This window comes from Phoxinus phoxinus (assembly GCF_949152265.1).
Source record: "Phoxinus phoxinus genome assembly, chromosome: 15".
In the NCBI taxonomy this organism is placed as follows: domain Eukaryota; kingdom Metazoa; phylum Chordata; class Actinopteri; order Cypriniformes; family Leuciscidae; genus Phoxinus; species Phoxinus phoxinus.
In genome coordinates this window covers 30,538,053-30,561,170 of record NC_136890.1, presented here as the reverse complement: position 1 = coordinate 30,561,170, position 23,118 = coordinate 30,538,053, and the positions used below count along the sequence as shown (strand labels likewise).

General features: G+C 37.9%; 2 protein-coding genes across 7 annotated transcripts; one reads left to right on the top strand and one right to left on the bottom strand.

Moving 5' to 3' along the window:
- Positions 1-999: 999 nt before the first annotated feature.
- Positions 1,000-11,511, bottom strand: mecp2 (methyl CpG binding protein 2). 2 transcript variants are annotated; one of them, XM_079637318.1, is made up of 3 exons: positions 11,376-11,511; positions 4,397-4,765; positions 1,000-3,563 (listed from the first exon to the last, which is right to left on the bottom strand). In XM_079637318.1, the coding sequence occupies exons 1-3, from the start codon at positions 11,405-11,407 to the stop codon at positions 2,333-2,335; spliced, it is 1,632 nt and encodes a 543-aa protein (XP_079493444.1). In that variant the 5' UTR covers positions 11,408-11,511; the 3' UTR covers positions 1,000-2,332. The 2 variants fall into 2 exon arrangements, with proteins under 2 accessions (XP_079493444.1, XP_079493443.1); XM_079637317.1 differs by having other exon boundaries at positions 4,397-4,768; positions 11,376-11,487.
- A 2,289-nt stretch (positions 11,512-13,800) lies between these two features.
- LOC307011535 (uncharacterized protein) lies at positions 13,801-23,107 on the top strand. Of its 5 annotated transcripts, none has more exons than XR_013800432.1 (10): positions 13,801-14,249; positions 14,756-14,929; positions 15,020-15,177; positions 16,489-16,687; positions 17,993-18,089; positions 18,639-18,810; positions 18,895-19,044; positions 20,188-20,309; positions 21,217-21,371; positions 21,785-23,107. XR_013800432.1 is itself a non-coding variant. In XM_079637316.1 (9 exons), the coding sequence occupies exons 1-9, from the start codon at positions 14,014-14,016 to the stop codon at positions 21,280-21,282; spliced, it is 1,374 nt and encodes a 457-aa protein (XP_079493442.1). In that variant the 5' UTR covers positions 13,801-14,013; the 3' UTR covers positions 21,283-21,476. The 5 variants fall into 5 exon arrangements, 2 of the variants coding, with proteins under 2 accessions (XP_079493442.1, XP_079493441.1); XR_013800433.1 differs by having other exon boundaries at positions 21,214-21,371; positions 21,785-22,128; XR_013800434.1 differs by lacking the exon at positions 21,785-23,107 and adding an exon at positions 21,525-21,623 and having other exon boundaries at positions 21,214-21,407.
- Positions 23,108-23,118: the final 11 nt, after the last annotated feature.

Below are 23,118 nucleotides of genomic sequence, written 5' to 3'. Positions count from 1 at the left end.
GTGTTTACCGACTGATGATCCGAAAAGAAGTTGACTAGTAAAAAAGAATAGCTTAACATCAGTTCACAAATTAAATTATTGTTTAAATTGTTACTGCCTTTCATTTTATTTCGGAATAAATGTAAAATTGCTTAAAACACTAACTTGATGAGATTTAAACTTGGTTTTAATAAATAGAACAATAATTACATAGTTAATATAGTGTAAAATTATATTTAATCAGGAAAATTTTGCAACATTAAGTGAATTTACATTTGATTTTAATATTTATAAAATATGAGGGTCTGCATTAGAATAGATTATTTGACAGTCAAATGTCATGACGTTTACTAACTTTACTGCCTTTGTCCCCCCCATTATTGGCCATAAATATGTGATATCAAATACTGTGAGTGAAATGTAGCCATTATGTGCTAATTTTATGATTTAGTATATGAGGGGTGTTTTTACAGAGAAAGCGAAACTAAGCAAAAGTATGGCTCTTTATAATGACATTAAACATGCATTCTATGCTAACATACATCTGAAGAAAGGTACAACCTCCAGACATGAAACAGAAGTCTGTGCAATGCTAGAAATCACAATTCCAAAAAAAAAAAAAAATAGATTTAAAAGTAAGGTGCATTTCATCTAGGAGAAGAAGCGAAAATGGAACAGAAAAAGTGCTGTTAAATTTCTGTAAAATCCTAAATGTTACATAAACAAAGAAGAACTTCCTCAGTTTGGTTCAACATTTCTTTAGAATGAAGTTTCATCATATCCTAATCATATATATATTATATTATATAATATTATAGTTAATTACTAAGACACTCATTGTCCAATATCTAATTGATATCTAATATCTAAAAATTTGCTGCATGGAGCCATAATGTGCAGTCCTTATTTTTGACTGCTAATGTTCTGTTATTTTGGAGACTTTAGATTATAAAACTAATGGAACTATTTCATGATGGCATTGAGTTGAAATGTATGCAACTTTTCTTTCCTTTTTCCTTTGTCAAGTAATGTTTCATAATTCAAAATATATACGTTTCTAAAACTTTAACCCTCATCAATAATGCTGTACCTGCTTTTAGAAACCTTTATGTATAGGAAAGACAATGTCGGAGTACTGTAATAAATAGCACGCAAAGCACGCAAACATCAGCAACCCATGCATTTGACACAACTACACGTTGCCTGACGAGACATTATATAAATATATAGCAATCTATTAACTTTCATTTTTAGAACAGCAGCTCTATGGTATTAATCTATAACTAACCACACACAGTAAAACCAAACGCTACATTTGAAATGGTATGCTTTTTTTTTTGTTAGGGATCTGTGTCACAAGAACACAAGGCCACTATTTAAATTGTACTTAATGGGAAAAAGCAGGTAAACGTAACAAATTCCTTTCCTAATGTTCTTTTACTTGAGTTAACATCTACTCCAGACGCTACACTGGGCTGTGCTTTCAATATTCCCCAACAAATACATTTGTGCTTTATCTTCCCCAGCAAAGAAAATGAAAAATAGAGATATCCGCTCTAGTTGCATTTTCTCAGGCATCTCCGAAACGGTGATTAGGTTAAACAAACTACTCATAATTAATATGCATATGTGTGCTAAAAATACCAACAAGGCAAAAGGAAATAATACTACTGAACTCAATTGATCCTCACAGGTCAACAGGCTGTCAATGTCAGCTTGGCACAAACCCACAACTAGGAAGTTCTTTTCTGTCTGCGTTAAGCTAGAGTTTTTAATTTCAAATGCTGCAACGGCTGTGTCCGACTCAAATGGAAATGTGGCCCTTATTTCTTCAGCTCGCTTTCTTTACTTCTGATTTGCCCCTTCATTTAATGACACAAAAGGGAGAACACACTGATAGGATGCCTTTTTGCTAGGGTTGAGATGACATGACTATGAGGCATTTTAGTTCTTTCGAGAGCAATTTGATCAGAAAGTTTCACTTACTATGGCGTGTGACTTGTGCATCCATTACCACTTGAGTGTGTTTCTACTGACAAAGGAATAACGGGTCTAACTGAGTGCTAAGATATACTAATACAAAGATATAGTGGGAAATAAAAGGAAACCATAAAGGAAAAGGTTAGCAGAGAATTCATCCGGAAGCAAGAGAATAATCGCCCCGCGTCCAACCCACAGAGAGAACGAGACACAACAGCTGCCTTTTGTTTCAGTACGTTTACATTTTTGTATATTTTTGTTTCCTTTTTCTTTTTTCCTCAGTAAAAAAGAACGAAAAATCACTCGTCTTGCTGCGACCGCCTCCGCTTCTTCACACGCAACGCCGCTGCCAATCAATCGGTCACTTAGTCAGTCAGCTCACTGGTTCGCTCACTTGTGTCCGGGACTCGACAGTTTCCTCTCGGCTCGGCCTCGGGACGGCGGAGGGTGGAACAATGTCTCTCATCTCCTTGCCTTCTCCCATCACAGTCGTCTGCTGCCCTCTCAGGTCAGCGGAGGCCATCTTGCTTGCGTTCTGAGCGTCCCTGCTTGAGGAGCTGTCAGTTCTCGCCTCCTCCCTGCAGACCACGTGCTCCGCTTTCGGCCTGGAGGTGCTTAAGTCCTGGGGTTCGTTCTCCATGGTCGCAGGCGCCGGCGGCCCCCCGTGCGTGGAGTGCCCCAGGGAGAGCTGGTGGGCCTGCGGAGTGTAGGTGGAGGGCGGCATGGCCTGCAGGTGGTGGTGTTGGTGGTGGTGATGATGGTGGTGGTGTTTAAAGTGCTGCCCTCTCTGATCTCTCTTCTTGTGACTCTTGAGTACTCCGCCGCTGGGTGCCGTCCCGCTGCCGCTGCTGCTGCTGCCGTTCCCTGGGTCTGTGGATGCCTCTTTGTGCTTCCGGCCGGGATGCTTGTGAGGCCTCTGTCCCGTTTCTACCTCCTCACCTGTAGGGGTCACAGTTGATGTAATCAGTCGATTTGCAAACGTCTCCGTCGGTGTGGTTCCAGAGGTGGTAGATCCCTCCAACTCCTCCAAAGTCTCTCGAGTTTTGCGTTTCTTGATAGGAAGCGCCCTCTCCTGAACAGGCTTTAGGGAAGACTCCTTCTGAGCTTTTTTCTTGGCCTCTGCGGTGAGAATGGCCGCGGCGGCGTACGCGGCGGCTGAGCCTGTCCCCACTGCTGACTGCGAAGCAGCTGCTGGCTTGCGGCCACGTTTTTTGGGGGTGCTCGGCGGTTCCTGTTCCGATTTCCGTTTGCGCCCTCGGCGCACTTTGGCAACTGCCGCTTGCCCCAATGGAGCCCCCGGTTCAATTTTAGGGGCAACAAATGGCATCTTTACAAGGAGTTTTCCCGGACTCTTTTCTACGACACGCTTTACCGCAACCCCTTCGGTAGCCTGCCGTACCTTGCCGCTGCCTTTTGGGCGGCCCCTCCCGCGACCAGAGGGTTTGACCACTTTAGGCTTCTTTGGCGGTCTCTTTTCTCTACGAGATGGGCTTCCTCGGCCCGTGACTGTGAAGTCAAAGTCATTGGGATCCGTTGTGGTATCGCCCACCTTTTGGAAGAACGCCATGAGCTCCACTTTGGAACGGAAGGCTTTCCCTTCTGGGCTGAAAAATAAAAACAAATACATTACTATGCAATGACAGTAATTTAATATTAATTTAAAAGAACATTTCAACTTTGAAATTTGCAACCATTCAAGTACATCCTACGCACCTGTGGTGCAAATCTGAATATTTTCTTTGATTTCATGTTTATTCTTATTGATTGAGTATGCTTTAAAATAAAGTATTGTGGGAACTGCGACACATCAGTCAGTGTTCAACAGCATGCACCCTTCATTCATCATGTCAACAAATTTTTTTTTTTTTATGGTTTTAGTTAACAATACTATCCCCGCCTCAGACAAATCAGCTGTAAATCTGTGATTAAGACTTCAGCAACAATAAAATGGGAGGGATTCTTACTCAAAACATTAGCATATTAGTATGTACCATTGTTTTTGTGTAACATATAACATATAAGTTTGTTTGGGCCAAAACAATTTAATACATAATGTTACAACTACTACATATACATACAGTGAGAGACCAGAGACATCACAAGCTGGCTTTGACATGATGGACAGAAGTACATAATGAATAAGGTTCAAATAAATAATCTATTATATATGTAAATAAAATGGTTTTATTTCAGTTGAACAGGGAATATAGCACATCAACTGAGGCCGTAAGAGTTTTTTTTAAGGTAGTTTTGTTGCGTTTGCAACATGCCGCCAAGTTAATCTTTTAATTAGTAGTCAGTGACTCTTCAAACACAATAACGTAACTTTAATAATGACTGATTTGTTGCATCTGCCATTTGGAATGCAACATTGTGAAATGAATATCATCACAGTTGCTCTCAAAAAAGGTACTAACTTCCTGTAACTTGTACTAACTTGATCAGGTAGACATCAAATTTGCCAGCAGATCGGCCCGACTTGCGCTGTTTCAGCTTGCGCGTCCAACCTTGAGGCAGTGAAGGGTCGTCGTACAGTGGGCCTCTGTCCCGAATGATGGAGCGCCGCTGCTTGGCAGATGCAGAAGATTCTGGTGCGCTGAGAGCGGCTCCAACTTCGGGGTCAATGGGTTCAGACTTCCCTGCCTCCGCCTGTTGTCCGACATCCCCCTGCGTAAAGAGGCGCGGGGGAGGAGGAACAGATACTGTGGCCTCGAGTTTTTCCACATCTTGTCGTTCCTTTTTGTTTTTCTTCTGCTTCTGTGTCTTGTCTTTTGAGCCCTCCTGGTCTTCATTCTTGTCCTCACCTCTGCTGACAACACAAGAGATAAGTGGCACACTGAGACAGGATGACAGTATTACGGGTCTGTATTCTAGTCAACCGCTTGTCTAAATGTCTATGAAGTATTTTTTAAACTGGACACTGGACAGAAGTGCTGCGTTTGCATGTTAGCCATCATCAATTCAATATTTTGGCTTCAAAGCATGCTCATTTTCAGACCACACAAGCTCGATTAAATACCACCACCAAGCAGGCGGGAAGTGGCCTGAATTTAAAGTGTTAGCATAAAACTTAACTGATGCAATTTGCATCTTAACATCTTTGGACGTCATCCTCAGGATGTCTATTTCGTAACTTCAGGATAAACAAGTTCAATTAGATTTCTACTGTGCATACACACAAACGGAAATCACCCTGGAGGTGTTAAGAGGCCTGTATCTAGCAAAACCTCAATGTGGAGGCTGAATCATTGTCTTCAGGCGACGAAGGAATTTCCCACTTGTCCCTCAAGGGGACAAACTCCCCCAAAGCAAGGGGAGGTTACTTTTTAACTTAATTTGTCTTAGACTTTGCAGATTACTCTAAATACGTATGTTTTGTCATAACCACATGGTGGCTTGACATCAAATCACAATTAACAAAAAATATGTTGTGAACTAAATAATTTTCATATCTCCAGCAAATGAGATTTAAGAGAAAAAAATAACTAACCAAAATATGTTGCCTATTTATTTTTAGATATAATTATTCTATTTTTATGTTATTCCTTTAGTCATCGTACAGTACTGCTTCCCTAGTTTTGGGATACAAAACTTCCCTAATAAAACCAGATTTAAAGGTCACAGTTTTTACAAGATTTCCTTATCATTTACTCAGTTACTCTATCGGGGTGGAGACTGGGATCATCGTAACAGAACCAGCATGTTCTAAGCTCAAATGTTGTGTCACTTTCAATAATAGTGCAGTGTTCAAATTGAGAAGACAAAGTCATGAACACATTCATGACATGAAGTTTACCGGATAGATAAAGCTGGAATGACTGGTTAATCTGTTCTTTTATGTTGCACTCCCTTAAACAATCAATAACGGTCGGCAAAAAAAAGATAAAAAAGTCAGGCATTAAGTTACGAAATAGCACATCATTATATATTGAAACAAAAGGTGCATATTTCAATTTTATCTAGCCAATATTTGAGTATAGGATCAATCCGTGTCAACTCAACCAGAGGTCCCCGGCTAAACATTTACATTTTGATCTTTATTTTTCTGGTGAAAGATATACATAAAAGAAGAAAGACAAAATATTAAATTTCATGAATGTATATTTACTGAGTAATTCACTGTTTTGTAGAGGGTGGTCAAAACTACAATTTTCACACACTCTCCATATCTCTGGGATTTTAAGATCTGGGATATTAAGATCTCCGTAACTCAGGGATTGAACCATATAGGGCCTTTAAAATGAAGTGTGTGAAAACAACCAAAATCTAAAAGGATATTAAAATTCAATACTTCTTGAGTTACAGGCATGCACACTTGTTGCAAAAAACACAAGTGCTTTTCCCCATTTTTGAACTGTCACCGTTGGCATACAATGCAACAAAGATTTATAAAGTCGACAGATTTAACTGAATAAATCATACCAATCTCTGTGTAAACATAAAATAATGATGTTGCCATCTTTTTAAAGTCATTTATTACCCCCCTGGCTCCAAATCTCATGTGAAAATTGTCATTTTGACCCTCCCTCTACAAAATATTGAATTACCCAGTTTGTCTCTCTTCAGAAAAAAATATTAACAAAATCAAAAAATTGAGCCGGGGAAGGTTCTGTCATTTGGTTGATTTGACATGCAATGACCCTATACTGCTCACAGTAGGCATACTTTCAGTATGCAAGCTAGCATATTTAACTTGCACTATACAGCCTGAGCAAACTATGTGGAGTAGCATTTCCCACAATGCAATTTGAACCATTTTCAAACTTTAGTAGAGCGCAACAGTTAGGCTAGGGTCCAGAAGCACAAATCACATTTTCTCTACAGAGGAATTGATTTGTATCAATAACATAAACATTTCAAGAGCTCAGTGACTGTTAAGCGATCATATCTACCGTAATATGCTTCTTTTTAAATGGTTTATTCATTTTTTTTTAATTTACATCTGAATTGCGAGTGAAAAACAACACTATCCACAATCTTGAAATGAGATCCATTCCACACATTATAATTTATATGGAAATGGAAACCGTGGCAAAAAAGTTCAGCAGCGACCGCCCACTCCCATAAAGCCCTGCAAATGACGTGATCAAGTCTGTCTCCCTAATCTCAAAATACTTATTTCCATATTAATATTCTGGAGTATACATAACTTAGAATGTAATGTTTTGCTAATAATCAATCATTTTTAGTTTGTATGTTTGCCTTATTCAAACGTGTAATTCACAATGCTTTATTGCATGAGTGTATAGTAATGTTGAGCCTCTAGCGGATCAGGACACTTTGATATGATCTGAACGCTTGATGACACGTAAAAGAGGATTGACAAGAGATCCTTCAACCAGTCAGGATCAAGAAAAGTAATAGTAAAACAAAACAAAAAAGGGGTTTCTTTCTACATGATTTAGTTGATGTATACAATTTTAAATACAACAACTAGGTTAAATAAACACGTCCCTGTCCTGGAGACTGTGCTGTCTTCAGTGACACAACATTTACTAAACTTCTTGATTTATATCTTTGAGAGCAAGTGTAATTAAAATACATTTCTGCAGTTATAATAACATTATTTTAGGCAAATCTCAAATTATTTCATATCAAACGCCTGTTGTGCAAAAACAAAACAAAAAAACACCATCAATTCATCACATTTGCTGCCCAAATATGTTAATCTGACATAAAACACTTTTGGCAAGTTCACATGCCCTGTGGTGTGACTTGCAAAACTCCATTCATAAATATATTTACATAAATAGCATTTTTCATAAATACTATGCATGCAACTTTTATGACCTCAAAAATGAAAAAACTACATGGAATATTTGTACTTCATCTATTTGTCAAATCAGTCAAACCACGGGACCATTTATTGTGAAAGTTATTGTTAACAGTCACAAGACCTATGAACACTGAAATCGTGTTACTATACATTAACATGTATTCATTTACAACGTCATGTTGTGTTACATGCTCCATGAATTTATCACTAGGGCAGATACTAGTTCATTTGGCATAGATAAGATTAGGGGTGGGCAATATGACCAAAATCCTATATCAAGATATAAGTAATTTTATTTCACGATAACGATATATATCACAATATAGTTATTTTTGCTTTAAATACGTTTTTTATGATATACTATATTTTTCATAATACTAGGCTAAGTAAAAAAACACAAGCTTACTGAAGACAAGTAAACAGTCAGTGATAAAATAAGAACAAAGAAACTAATTACAAAAAAATAGGACAAAACTACAACAGAACAAAGAGACAAATGAAATAGACCTACCTGAAAAACTTCAAGCACTTAATAAGAAATACTACATAAACTGTAAAAAGTAATTAAATGTACAAAAAAAAACACTGCATAGTCTTCACTGAGTAAATTAAATATAAATGTATTCTTATTAAAGTAACAAAAGTAATTCAGTCAGGAGCAGCGAGTTATTTTCTCTGTCTTTTGTTGTTTGATTAACATTAATGACAGGTATATTAGGCTACTGTCACTTTAAGACCGAATGCACAGATAAACTCAACTGTCTACGTTCACTTAAGACATAAATGACTGTGGATACTTCCATTCTGACACATAAGTGTGTGTATTTGACCTGGTCAAGCCCAATAAGGTGTCAAAAACAGTATTCACATATGAGCAGCAGCTTCATACAGCGCACAATCGAACACAAAATTAGTTCTCTTTCTCTCTTATTGCGCTTCAACAGTTTAAAATCACTTGTTTTAAAACAGCACAGCTTAAAAATGCATACAAAATTATAAGCTTTTATGACCAACACACAGCACAACAACATCACGTGACCGTAACTGCAATAGAGACGATAGTCCAAAATCTTTACCGGCTGACAAAATGCTAGTGTCTACCGGTATATAGTCCACCCCTAGATGATATATTCTGTTCATTAGCCTTGGAATAATTTATAGGTTTGACCTTATGCATGAACTAACCATTTATGAGATGAACACAAACGAACACCACATTTTAGTGTGTAAGCTTTCTTTAAGCCACAACTTATTGGGGGCAGGTCAATTAAAGAATCATGATGAAAACTAATTGTTATTGGTCATTATTAAGTTTTACATCATTGTGAATGTTGACTGTACAATTTAATACTAAGTAGGAGCTTCACAGGAGACGGTGGAGGCCTTGAAATAAAGCTGGAAATCAATCTACATTAGACAGCTCCTTATGTTCTGATCTTACATAGTTCAACCAAAAATGTAAATAATCGCATAATTTACTCACCCACAAGCAATCCTAGGTGTATGACTTTCTTCTTTCAGCTAAACACAATCAAAGTTATATTAAAAAACATATCCTAGCTCTTCCAAGCTTTATAATGGGGAGTGAATGGAGCCTGAGTTTTTGAAGCTCCAAAAAAACACATCCATCCATCATAAAAGTAATCCATACTGCTCCAGGGGGTTAATAAAATTCCCTTCTGAAGCAAAGCGATGCGTTTTTGTGAGAATAATCTCCATATTTATGACATTTCCCTTTAAAAATGTGTATTTTAGACTTCTAATTCGTGACCGGCGTTCTGTTTTGCTCTATCCTCTGCGTTCGTCAATACGCGGGTCAGAGGTCGCTTTTCAGCCATAACAAGACTCGCGATTTGCCGTTACCGTAAGCCAGTGATTATGGTTTATAAAGTTATAAAAATGTATTCTTATCTTACAAAAACAAAACGCATCACTTCGCTTCAGAAGGCCTTTATTTAAACCTCTGGAGCCGCATGGATTACTTTTATGATGGATGGATGTGCTTTTTGGAGCTTCAAAAACACAAGCTATATTCACTCCTATTATAAAGCTTGGGTGAGCCAGGATATTTATTAATACAACTCCGGTTGTGTTTGGCTGAAAGAAGAAAGTCATATACACACCTAGGGTGGCTTGAGGCCGAGGGTGAGTCAATTATGGGATAATTTTCATTTTTTGGGTGAACTAACCCTTTAAAAACAATTCATAAATAAGAACAAGATAAGAACAAATCAAGCTGAACAATCAAGGATCATGTTTAGCCAGCATGAACAACTGTTGTTGAAAGAACAAGTCAGAAAGATTATAACATGTTTATTGGAACTTTCTAATGAGTTAACGTTACTATAATGAAAAATATATTTGCCTCATTTCAAAACACATTATAGTTTAGTGACATGTAGTCTAGTCTAATATAGTAGTCTAATATAGTTTAGTCACATTTCTTCCATAATACATGTTAAAAATAATTATCCGTTTTAGATAAAACTATAAAATATTCCAAACTCAATGTCATCTAGACCAAATGACCCAGTACCTGCCCTTGTATTTATGGAGCATGCAACACAGCAAGCAAGAAGTTGCACAGGATTCAAGTTCAGCCTTCGAGACATGTCACAAGTGTGTGTGTGTGTGTGTGTGTGTAAAAGACATGAACTAGTGTGTTTTGCGTGTTACTCCGTTTGTGCAAATCGCCTTGCGGTCGACCACACACACGCACATATAGACAAATATGATGGTGCTAGATCCGTTAGCTGGTTACCGGAAGTCAGCAGCAGCTCAACAATATCACCAGCTTGCTATCACATGGGAGTGCCTTGTGCACTGCTAAAGCAAGCTCACTATCTATTTCAGTTTTCAGAGATGCAAGAAGAACAACAACAGTCGCATTAACAGTGTTTTGCACCTGGAGTTATATGGTTTGCATGCTGCAGGGGCAAACATGAGCAGCAATAACAACACAGACACACGCAGTGACATCAGACAGAGAAATAGCACATTGGCCAACTTGCTTGCATATGCAAACTTGGTGCCTGATTATGTACAGATACCTACACGGCGCCACACCACAAAACTGAACTAAAACGCATCTTAACCTCGTTTCTAAGCACTTAGTCAAGTAATTCCACGCCAGGACAGGCATATCTATCTGGAGCAAATCTCATTTCGGTCCCCTGCCTTGTCCTGCAGCGCCACAAGCAAGCTAACTTACTTCAGTCTGCTGTTTATGACAGCTAGCAAACACTTAGAAATAAACAACACGGGAGCGGCGTAACATTCACGCGAAAGAGCCACGAATATCAGCAAAACAAAACATGTGTGCGTCCAAACCCCCAGGCAGCCCTTTTGCGCTACATTTTAGAGGAGTTTTTGAAGTAACGTCAGAAATCGACACCAAACACACATTGGGATTAAAGCGCGCGGCTCTCGTGCCGCACAATGTGTCCGTTGATCGTGGAAAAAGAGCGGGAGAAATACGAGTGACGTATTCTCAACGCCTTCGCGGGCTAGCGCGGCTAACATTCCCCCCTCAGCCTGCCTGACAAAATATCACAGCGACGATCAAAACCTACGCCATCGCCGCTCGCGACGCCTGACATTGGAAGCCGTGACAATGTGAATGGATGCGATTCACACTTACAGTCTCTCCTCTCCGCTCTCTGCGGCGGCCATTTTTATTTAAATAAATAAATTTCCAAAAAAGCACGCAACATCTTTGTGGGTACCCCTCACCCTCCTCTCACACTCCCTCTAACACAACACCATCCTTCGGACGCGAGTTCTCGCGAGAGGTGGGGTGGAAGGGTATGGGGGTAACGAGTGCGTTCTCGCGAGAGCTGAGAAGTGGATAACTAGAGAGGGGAACAACGTCCAGGGCGAGGAAAGCTGCATTGCACACCAGAATAACAGTGCATAACTGTATTATTTGATTCTGTGATAAAGCTCTATTTCCTTAAGATAAATTCATATTAAGGTTTTGAATGTGTATTCAGATATTTTTGTCTTGTGATAAAAGTGCAGATTTGAAATACCCTTTTCAAACAGGTCTGCACCTCATATAGGGAATACTAGTCTTCCACTATAAATAAGGAAACAAATGAATTAAATAATTAAAAATTAAATGAACAAAAACTTTTAAAATTGAATAGATTTGCAGTTTTATTTAATTCACACACACTCTCTCTCTCTCTCTCTCTCTCTCTCTCTCTCTCACACACACACACACATGTTGTGTTTTCATGTTTTTGATAACTTTCCACAGACATTATGATTTTTATAGCTACTGTACAAACTGTACAAGACATTTTCAAAAAAAATTAAAAAACTTACCTATGATTTAGAAGCTGTTTTCCTCATGGGGACCAAACATTTTCAGATATTGCCAACTTTGTGGGGACATTTTGTCTCTATAATGTAGGGTTTACCAGGACACCAGACACACAACCACACATTCATTTTCTTGCATGAAACTCTAGATAGCGGAGGCATATAGTCTTTTACTCATTACGGGCCGGGGTAACTAACACATCATTATCTACATAGCACAGCTGATTGGTTGCTGTTGCATCAGCGTCCAATGAGCCGAGGCTCAATATTCAAACTGGGGTGTTGCTGGTAGCAGTATGTAGCACGCTTTCAGAATCCCTCCACCTTCCCCAGCTCCACCTGTATAGATCTGACAGGGTTAAATCATGTATGTTTCATGCGCAGCAGCATCAGCATGTCTTACATGCTCACAGCAATGTCTGTGAACTAGCAGAAGCAAGTCTCATACTTGCTCTACAGCAGCAGCGTAGCAGATTTATTCAGCCAAGACCAAATACATTGACATTGCCATATCCATTACCATGCCAATCTCTATTACCATACCAATCTCTCGAGAGTTGTCATGACAGACAGACATTTGCATGTGAACATTTAACTAGCGCTTCTGTGGAGTGATGTCTTCAAGGTTGAAGTCCCCAACTTCCTCTTTTGACACATGAATGTGATAATAAGGTAAGAAAAAAATCAAAAGAGGAATTGAGAGTAGGGTACGCCCCATGTCTTTTCTCACAGGCCTATAAACGTGGTATATTGACAGACTTGGCAGAAAGCAGAAAAGAAATACACAAATAACTGTTACCTTTAAAATGGATATGAGTTGTTGGGACAAATTTTTTTTGACATTCAGTTGAGCTTACCGTAGTTTGTCCCCCTGCAATCACAATCAGCTTATAAATCATAGTGATGTTTTTTGAAATTGTAAAAATGCAGAAAGTTTTCTGTGATGGGAAGGTTGGTTCAAAACTTTGGGGTCAATACGATTTTTTAAAAATGTTTTTTTTTTTGTCTCATGCTCACCGAGGTTGCATTTATTTGATTAAAAAATACAGTAGGCCTAAACAGTACTGTGATTTATTGAAATATAATTTATTCCTGTGATGGCAAAGGAAAATATCAACAAATGCTTTAGAGAAAGGTTGAACCTAGCCTATATAATGATTTATACATACAATTTCATGATTGTGAATTAATTTACACAAAATTGCTGAAATTAAACACATTTTACACAACCCATGATCCACTCTCACACACACTCATGTTTTATGGGGACTTTCCATAGACATGCTGATTTTTATACTGTTTATTCTCTCCTATTACAACCCGTACCCCTCTTCTGCAAACGAATCCAGAACATCGCGCCGTGGACTAACGCAACCACACAACACTGTAAAAAACACACACCCCCAAGTCAACATTTTCTAGTGACTGATAACATCTAAATTGTTCAATTAGTCTGATATATTATTTCTCATTGAGCCAATGTTAACAGACTATTGCAACAATTAATTCAATTTATTTTACAAAATTTCACTTGGGCCTATTTAAAAATTTAGATGTGACCAGACAAAATAATATATATATATATATATATATTTTTTTTTTTTTCAGAATTATACATGAAAAAAACAGTAGATACAAATGTTCCATATATAATGTTTTAAATGATTCCAAAGCATCATAAGATGTAAGGAACATTAAAGTCACAATCATTCAAAAGAATATTTTGACTTGGAGAGGTTAATTTTTTTTTTTACAGTGAATACATTCACTCAGCCTGTAGGCCGGAAACACACCCATGGTGGTTTAATGACACAAGTGAACTGAACGCTCAACGCTGGCGTGCTGCGCGTGCTCCGTGCTGTGAAGCTTTGGGGGTTTTGTATTAGTCATAATACAGATTATTTCTTTTAAATCACCTCTGTTGTGTGTTAATCACCTCCACGCGGTCTGCAATGTGGACCACGGCATTTTGGTGCATCGCAGTTGTTGTCTGTGCCGTGAGTAGCGATAGAAGTTTAGAGGACAAGGGCCGCGTGGAGTTACTGCGAGTGCGCGAGTTGTCGCAGCTGCCGCGTTATGGCGCGTGTTGGTCTCGAGCTCTGGAGAAAATACAGTCAAGCTGCAAAGATTTCAGTGATGATGTGCAGAGCAAGATTGCCTTGTCCTTCACACACTGCCACCTGCAAAGGTCAAGAGCTTATTTTACTGGAATCAACTGAAACTCGTTGAACTAGCCAAATGTTGTTAGATGGTTTAAGATGAGCTCGTAGCCTGGCCAAGCTGGTTTTCATTTGACCACCCATCCTGACTAGTGCCCAAAAATGCCAACAGATCAGACTGGGAGATCTGCAAACCAGTATACCCTCGTTTGAACTCCATTTAGGCTAGTTTAGTCAGTCTGTCTTCTATCTATCTATCTATCTATCTATCTATCTATCTATCTATCTATCTATCTATCTATATCCATATTTATGTCTATTCTATCTATTTATCTGTCTGTCTATCATCTATCTGTTTTTCATTCGGTCTATCTGTCTGTGTATTGCTCTCTATCATCCATCCATAAGACATTTATTTTCCCTGCTGTCTATGACTGTATCCGAACTGAACCAGCTGAGAAGCACTAGTTTAGCCACAGTGTTGTGACTTCATTCAACATTAAGTTTTCCCTGTATTCTGTCTTATTTATTGCAGGTCAGGTCGTAGTTTCCCAGAGTGTCCTGATGGCAGCGATGTCAAAACCTGCACACAAGACATGGATCCTGTGGCCTTCAACACCTACACTGAGTTTTTTACCCATGCACACAGTATATGTCATTATTTGCAGAGTGAGCACTGGCAACAAAGAGCCGAGAACACCATTTACAGGTACAAAGGTCCCTAGGTGCATATTTCGAATATGAAGTGTATTTATGTGTATAAAATATTAATGTAAGCCAATGTTCATCTGTGTTTCAGGTTGACTGAGAGTTCAGCAGGGGTGGCGGAGCAGTTGGCATCTACCCAGCGGATGGCAGAAGATCTGGTTGTGGCCCAAAGTGCCGCGCTGAAATCCCAGGAGAGCATCCTTCGCAATGGAGAGGAACTCAAGAGCACCCTGCAGGACTCAACTCAAGGTGCTGGTTACTATCTAAATGAGAAGGGAATATGCTTATGGAAGTGTGTCATTTGGTTTAGAATCACTTACAGTAAAAGAGTTTGCAATAAAATGTTAAAATATATATATATTTTTAAAATGGTTGTCCAAAATATAATACTGTTGAGGTAATTTGAGAACTAGGATGGTGAAATTCTGGTCAATATATGGATGTATAATGTATAGTATAAAAAATAAAATGTATTGATAGAATTACATTTAACAGTATTATTCATGTTTTTAAAGAAGGTAATGTAAATGTGAAAATTGTGAAAATTAGTGTGCACAATTAAATATTCAATATCAGTAATAAAAAAACAACTTAACTTTAATATTTGCTGATATTAACCAATATGTTACCAATGCATCCCTAGTAGAGGTGGCCTTTGCAATTCGGAGGCCTGTTTCAAAGAAACAGTTGGAGGCCCCCATATGAGAAAAAGTCAGACAAGCATTTCATGTAGTGCGACTGCAATTACTTTATTATCTGTTATATTCAACAATGGTATCTCATATTTCACTCATAATAGTCTATTTATAAATGCATTGTATCTACCACTATCCTCGCATACTATCTCTTTAATCATAGTAAAATTCTATTTTTAAATATGAAACTAAACCACCAGTAGTTGGTGGCAACTCATTGTCATTGAGTCATTGAATTATTACCTCAAACGATCCATTCAAAATGTCTGATTCATTCAGGTATGAGTGAGTTAAGTCATTCATTAGAATGATTTGTTCAAAAAATATTTGTTTGGAATTATTTTCATTGGTGAAATAGAGCTACAGACAATAGTCTAAAATGTAAGTCACCTAATATTAACATATTGTTAATTGAACTGTTGTATAAAATTAATATGACATCTGCAAACGTGCTGATATATGGGAAAACGGCACTCTTGCTCATATGATATAACTTAACTAGCTAAATCCTTTATAAATATTAAAAACAAGAGCTCACAGAGACCCTGGCGTCTGCGCGGCGTGATAGCAGGGGGTGGGGCTTTTTTTTCAGAGCACGAACCGAGGCGCCCTTAATTTTTATTAGAGCTCTTGCAAGTTTCTGAAATTAATTCAATTTATTCTGCTATTAATTTTTGCGTAACCATTTAACATGCAGACTCCATTCCAACTGTTTTGTAGATAATTTGAGCATTTTGTAGAGATGAGGCAATCATTTCAAATAAAACTGAATGTATGTGCTTGACCTCTAAATGTCTTGTCTTTTACTTCATTCTCTGCATGTGTGCTATAATCCAAACCGAGCTAAAATGCTTGAATGTTTCAGGACTGAAAAATGTATTTGCGGAGATGAGGCATTCTGCGCAGGAGCAGCAGGTGGCATTTGCGGAAATCTTTAACCGTGTAGCTTTCCTCCAGAGCTTCATCATGTCTGAGACTCACACGTTTAGTTCCCTCTTCTACAATGCTCTGGGCTTTGGCGCCTCTTATCTTCTGACCTCTGTGCGACGTACAGCTGGAGCCAGGTGAGTATAAACCAGTCAGTCAGTGCCGACAGTGCTTGTAGAATAGATAATGCTGTAGAAATAGTCAAAAGATTATATAATGTTTTTAATTTCATTTCATTTTTCCTCCTGAGTTTTGTGCCAAAATATAAATGGGTTTTGCATGACCTTTTCAGACTATTTTCTAAAGAATTAAATGGCCCTTTTTTACCCTATTTCTGTGTAAATCTCTATGCATCTGAAATGAGAAATGATGCTTCACTTTTCACTTTTTTTGAAGAGAAGGAAAACAACATAAAATCTCCTTCCATTTTCAATTTCTGTAAACAATCAAACCCTTACGGAGGCACTTAAGGGACATGGAGATAAAGAAAAAACTTAAATGGGAGAAAAATGTAATATTTTAATGATTTTGAGTTCCCTCGCAAAAGTTTTGCGTTCCCCCAAAACTTTGCGTTCATTCGCAAAGAACTCAATATTTATGAGAGTGAACAAGAGAAACTTTAGTTTCTTGAGAGAATGCAAAAGCATTAAGATGAAAATTTCCTCCCATCACCATGTCCCAGTAGGGTTTCCGTAGCCATGTGATCCACAACAAAAACAAATGAATATATATGCAACAAGTCTACTTCTAATTTATTATATTTTTTTGTTGCTGGAATCCGCTCTTCTGCTGGGATTAGGATAATCCTGTATTTTATAATTTTTTTGGATCAAAGGTCCAAATTTAGGATTTAAAGATTTTAAATTTAGGAAGGTCCAGGATTTAGTAATCCTACAAAAAAAATTGAACAGCACAAACTGATGATTTGATTCCGATCAAAAGCAAGATTGGTGCCTGGTTTCACAGACCTAGTCTCAGATTAAATTACATGTGTGAGCTGTTTTAACTTAAAGCAATTTGCACTGACATATCTTTAAAAAAAATACACACCAGTAATGTAAGACATGTTTAAAGGCACTTAAATGTCCTAATTTACTCAAGGCCTACTCCTGGCTTAATCTAAACCCTGTCTGTGAAACCAGGCCTAGATTTTGTGATTTAATCTGATTTCAGAATCCTTTTTTTTCTTTTGAACAACCCATTTTCAAGATTTGATCCGACTGATAGTCCGAATCTAATCGGATTACTTTGAACAACTAGGCACAGAATCTTGTGCAAGTTTGAAAAAGCCATTTAAGAAGCTTATTTCCAATAAATTGTCTCTTTGGACTGGGAGGATGTTTTGAAGTTCGAGTGTGTTTCTCAGTACAATGACCTTAATATTGACCTTTTTAATAAAAAGTACTCTGACGTTGACATTGATGCATCATGTTTCATTTCAGATTTTTCCTTTTTGGGCTTGTGGCTTTGAATATATACCTTGAAAGGATGATCTGTAAGACGGTGTTGGAAAATGAAGACCATGGTTTTCAACAGATGGTAAGACTAATGCATTATTAATGTGTTAGAATTGGTCCAGTAATGTAAATGGTATAATCTTGTTTCTTGTTTACATGCCTAATTTACGGTCAGATTTTTAACCATTGTTTTGATCAACTTTGTTTTTCTTTGAGTGTGACAAAGAGGCTGAAGTTTGTCTTTCTTTCTTGCCATTGAATATTAAATGTTCCCCCCTTCTTAAAATCTTTTTTGTGCAGTATTACAGAGTAATTGTTCCTGGGCCTAAACCATGGTTTACTTTCTTGCACATTGTTAATATGTACATATATGTATTTTTTTCTTGTCATATCAATGCATTCTGATTTGAGTACCCTAGAAAAAATATCTCTAAATTCTCTGTCCCTTACTTTAGTAGGTTAATTGCATAAACAAGAGTATTGCACTTGATTTGATTTCTTTAAACAACTAAAACCCTTATATGTAAAAAACGTTTTAAGTCAACACTGCCACAGTTCTCTAGGTTTAAAATGTTTGGAATTAAAATCTGCATACTGTCAATCATGTTTTTTTTGGGATTTTTTTGCATAGGAGAAAATCTCTTTTTTAGTTGGGCTTCTAAGAAAAACCATGGCCTTTGTTGGCTGCCTTGTCCTGCTGTACTTTTCTCTGCGCTACCGGAATATCAGCCAAGAGAGTCTTGAAATCCTGAAAGAGCTCAAAGAGACGCGCTCTGATCTTCAGCAGGCCTTGCAGAAAGCAGGTATCTCCAAGAGAGCAGGTTCTTTGATATTTAAAGGGTTTAGTTCCGGAATTTATTCTTGATCTTTCATGTGATTCCTTCCAGAATGTATCTCGGCGTCTGTGGATGAATGGAAGAGGTCCAGACGAAAACACTGGGAAAGCAAGTGGGAAGAGCGAGACGACAGTTTAGTGATTCTGCATCCCTCTAGCGTCGTGAGTGCGGCCCTGTCGACGTTCTCTCCGTCTCATGACAGTAAGCAGTGCTATGAAAAGTGTTGACATGTTAATCTGAGCAGGAGTCAATCTGCATGTTTCACAAGGTGGCCTGTGCTCAGATGATGTAAATTTGTTTTATGAAAGATATGCAGTTCAGCATTATGTAATATGGATTAATATTTTAGCTATCTCTCTAATATGTTGAACTAGCCTTAAACAGGATTTCTGTGGGACTTAAGAAGTCTTAATTCGCCTTTACACAAATAAAGCTCTTAAATCAAAGCAGAAAGTCACGGGATTAAATGTTGCATGCATTGCTTCCTTCCTCAGTATTTTTGTCCTGATTCCAATTCGAATATAGAAACATCTTTAAATCAAGGTGCATTTACTTGAGATGCAAATGTACAATGAGGTCTTGGCAACCTGAGCAAAATCAAGTGAGTTTAAACTTATAACAAATATATGTCAATGAGTTATGAAAACATCCATTTGAATGAAGTGCATTGACAGATATTTGATCTTGTTTTAATTCTAAACTTGCTTCATTTTGATAAATTTCACAGAAAGCTAACTTTACATTTGGTTGTTTTGCATATCATGTAAATGTATGTTGATTAAAGAATCGTTAGACAGTTGTCAATTTATTCCTTACATTTTCTTTACTTGGTCTTAAAAAGGTCTTTAAAAAGTCTTAAAGTCCTTCTGTGGTGAAAATCAAGTTTTTAATGTTGTTTATGTTTTTTTTTTATATACTTTGAGACAAAACCATGTGCAAATTCATGTCAACACCATTGCTGAGTATTTACTCCTTAAAACAGTCTCAAAATCGCAGTTTGAAATCGTTGGTGCTTCTAACTAACTACCTTGCAACCAATCACGTCAACTTGTGATCATCAACCAGTGGATCTGTGAGCTTGCGTGAGAGCAGGCGGGGCTCATTTGCATATTCATAGAACTGCATATACTAAATGAGGCAAGGGTGTATAGTTGGATTCAAGCTATTTTAAGGCATAAAGAATTGTTTTCAAGGAAAAAAACGTTTAAATATGTAATTTTGATGATTAAATTTGAGTTTTAAGTTATTGACTACAGGGGGACTTTAAAATTACCTTCATAAAACCTGCAGAAACACTGTTAAATGATTCCTAATTCCAATGCAAATTTGTATGGTCATCATCAGCCAGACATAACGAGACACCGGGCACCTCAGAAGCCCTGAAGAGACGTCAGCGGCGCACCTCAGGGTCTCGTTCGCGGATGTCTTCCGCCACGGTCTACAGTGTGCTGGTGGATGACAATGAGGTACTGTAGTACAACAATACAGCATCATTTGTATGAATGTTTCAGGGATATCTCTGTCATTGTTTACTCACCCTAATGTGGTTTCATTTCAGGAAGTTTTTTATTAAATAACTTCTGGAGGAAGTTTTGAGGTTTGAGTGCGTTTCATAATACAGCGATCCCTTTAATACAAAGTTCTGTCATGAAGCTCTAGATGGTGCAGGCTCATAAGTCCTTAACCCAATCTGCTTGAAATGTCATAATTTGCTATAGATTGGTTCCTATAGATTGGTTATTTCTAGTGCTTCAATGCTTCCCAATATTCAAATTCTTGCCTTATTTTTGCTGTAGCCGTTTGCAGCACGCTTTCAGAAACCCTCCACCATCCACAGCTCCTCCACCTGTATAGATCTGCTACGGGTAATTCATGTATGCTTGTACAGCAGAAGCATGTCGTGTGTATTGGCAGTGACAGGTTCAACAGCAGCAGCGTAGCAGATCTATTCTGCCAAGACCAAACACAATAACGTTGTCATACTCGTTACTCCAAGAGTTGCCATGACAGAAATAAAATGATGTCAAAAGGACAATCTAATGTGGTTCCAATCCACACCAGGAAGAGTATTAGAAAATAACTTTAGTTTTGCTTTTTTCTTCACACAAAGCATATCAGTAATACTGTTATATTGGAGATTTTCAGTCACTTAAAAACATTCATTTATTTAGTCATTTCTGATTTTAAATGATCAGCTGTATGAACACATTTCATATGTGTTCATTACAAAGTGCTTTTCTCAATAATATTGGTCCATTTCTAGCAAAGCAATTATAGATGTCGATTGGAAAAACTGCAGGGCATGTGTTGTCCAGCTGTGTTTTGATTGCAAATGTCCGTTTGCTAATATATTTGCATCGTTTCCCTCAGCAGCCGAGGTATAGCCTGAGAAGTCGGAAATCTTTGTGCGGTTCAGAAGTCAGCCGAGTGAAGGACTGATGCAGAATGTCTGGGAGATGTTTTATTGCTAATCACTGGATCAGATCTTTGGATGCCAGATCATCAGAAAGAACTGAACCCTTTAAAAGGTCAGAAAGATCAAGGACATTTCATCCATTCTTAATGTATGTTGTTTTTATTGTTTTGTTTTTACATATCCAATAAATAAATCCCAGTGTAACAATTTTAGAAACTGTCAGTTTTAACTACTGTATCAGAAACCCTCTTCCCCTTTACTACAGGTAAATTGTTCATCTGACTTTCTAAGCAAGACTGACATCTAGTGGTCAAACTGTGTAATTGACGCCACCAATTATAGAAAAGGCTCAAACCACCTTCCTAGTCAAATACTGTAGTTAGTGGTGGGTAGGTCCCTTTTGCTCTTTTTTTAGTCAAAAGTGGATTGATTTCTGTACTATATGACAGATGCAGGAATAGATTTGAAATCTGAACCTCATTATACCTGCAATGATGATAAACATCCAAAAAATGCATTTCATAGAGACGTGTGAAGAGATCCAGTCCCGCAGCTGGACAGAATCTACTGGCTCAACTCAACTTGTATAAACATTGCAGAGTTTGATGGCGCTCTTTCCACCCATAACATGTTCATTTATGGGAAAACACACTCAGAAGGTTCACACTGCTGACAGAAAGGCAAAGGGTCGGGGTAATATAAAAAAAAACCTGTCAAGGCCACGTCAAAATAATTTTTTTACTCTGAGATAACAAGAATTGAAAAATATATTAAATTACATATTGCTTACAGGAAATTACATCTTTTTGTACTTTTTGCACATTATTTCCATGACAAATTGAGTTATTAAATTAATGTTGGACAATTTTAAATGTGTATTTAAAACAATGTTTATACATATTTAAGAATGCGATTGGACATGTGTGATTCAATCATTACTAAGTTAAAACTTGAATGCAGTCATAATTCATTTACACAATGAATCATGCGCCATAAAAGGTTATATGACAATGGAGTGCTGTTAACCTAATGACACCCAATTATATCCGCCCAAATGCAAAACTGTCTAAAAGTTTTATCTGAGTTTTTTTTTCTCCCTCTGAAACCTCTTCAACTTCAGCTACTGGTGCAATGTAGGTCAAATGGGACGAGTCCATGTTTACAACCACTTCTTCAGCTCTCCTCCAAAACCCACATATTTTTATGGGGTGTAAATGTTTAATTTATGAAATATAAACGATCTTCCCGATTAGGACACACAGGAGTTTCTTTTCATGAAGGGGGAACGTTCAAATCCTTTGAAAGTTTTTTTCCCCCTGCCTCAGATTTCAAGCACAAACCCTTAGGAAAAGAAAGGGAGAGAGGGAGAAAAAAAATGAGAAACAGACTTTGGGAAAAGAGGAGAGAGAGATTGAGGGGGTTGAAGCTCGGTTTCATATGTCCTGGTGGAGGAGGAGAAGGAGGAGGTTTTCAGTTTAACACACTTTGGCGTTGTCGAGTCCCACAAAAGAACAGACGAGCAACCGGTGGAGAGCGACAAGAGCGGAATTGTAACAATGGAACGTTGGAACGTTGCGACATTGTAACATTTGTTTAGCTTTAGAATCCCGTTTAAAAGACGCCGACAGTCGGAGGAGTTTTCAAACCGCGAATGTGAATTGTGTTTAAAGCAGCTGAGTTTGCATATTTTTGGATACGGTTATTCCGAAAGGAAACGGAGGGGAAAACCGTTGGAATAAGAACGACAATATGCGGCGCCTTTTGCATTCCGAAAGAAGAAGTTTAACGGGAAAGTTCGTTTTAAAACGCGAATGTCACTAACAGAACCAATGTGGTTATTCAAATCTATTTTGCATTGG

What these genes read in the sequence shown, in the direction of transcription:
- mecp2 (XM_079637317.1), bottom strand. Translation starts at nt 11,407, where the DNA reads ATGGCCGCCGCAGAGAGCGGAGAGGAGAGACT. An exon ending in GAGAGCGGAGAGGAGAGACT is followed by an intron (nt 4,769 to 11,375) that starts GTAAGTGTGAAT and finishes TTGTGTTGTCAG; the next exon opens with CAGAGGTGAGGACAAGAATG. An exon ending in TTTGATGTCTACCTGATCAA is followed by an intron (nt 3,564 to 4,396) that starts GTTAGTACAAGT and finishes TTTATTTTTCAG; the next exon opens with CCCAGAAGGGAAAGCCTTCC.
- LOC307011535 (XM_079637315.1), top strand. Translation starts at nt 14,014, where the DNA reads ATGTGGACCACGGCATTTTGGTGCATCGCAGTTGTTGTCTGTGCCGTG. An exon ending in GCAGGCCTTGCAGAAAGCAG is followed by an intron (nt 18,811 to 18,894) that starts GTATCTCCAAGA and finishes GATTCCTTCCAG; the next exon opens with AATGTATCTCGGCGTCTGTG. An exon ending in TGCTGGTGGATGACAATGAG is followed by an intron (nt 20,310 to 21,213) that starts GTACTGTAGTAC and finishes CGTTTCCCTCAG; the next exon opens with CAGCCGAGGTATAGCCTGAG.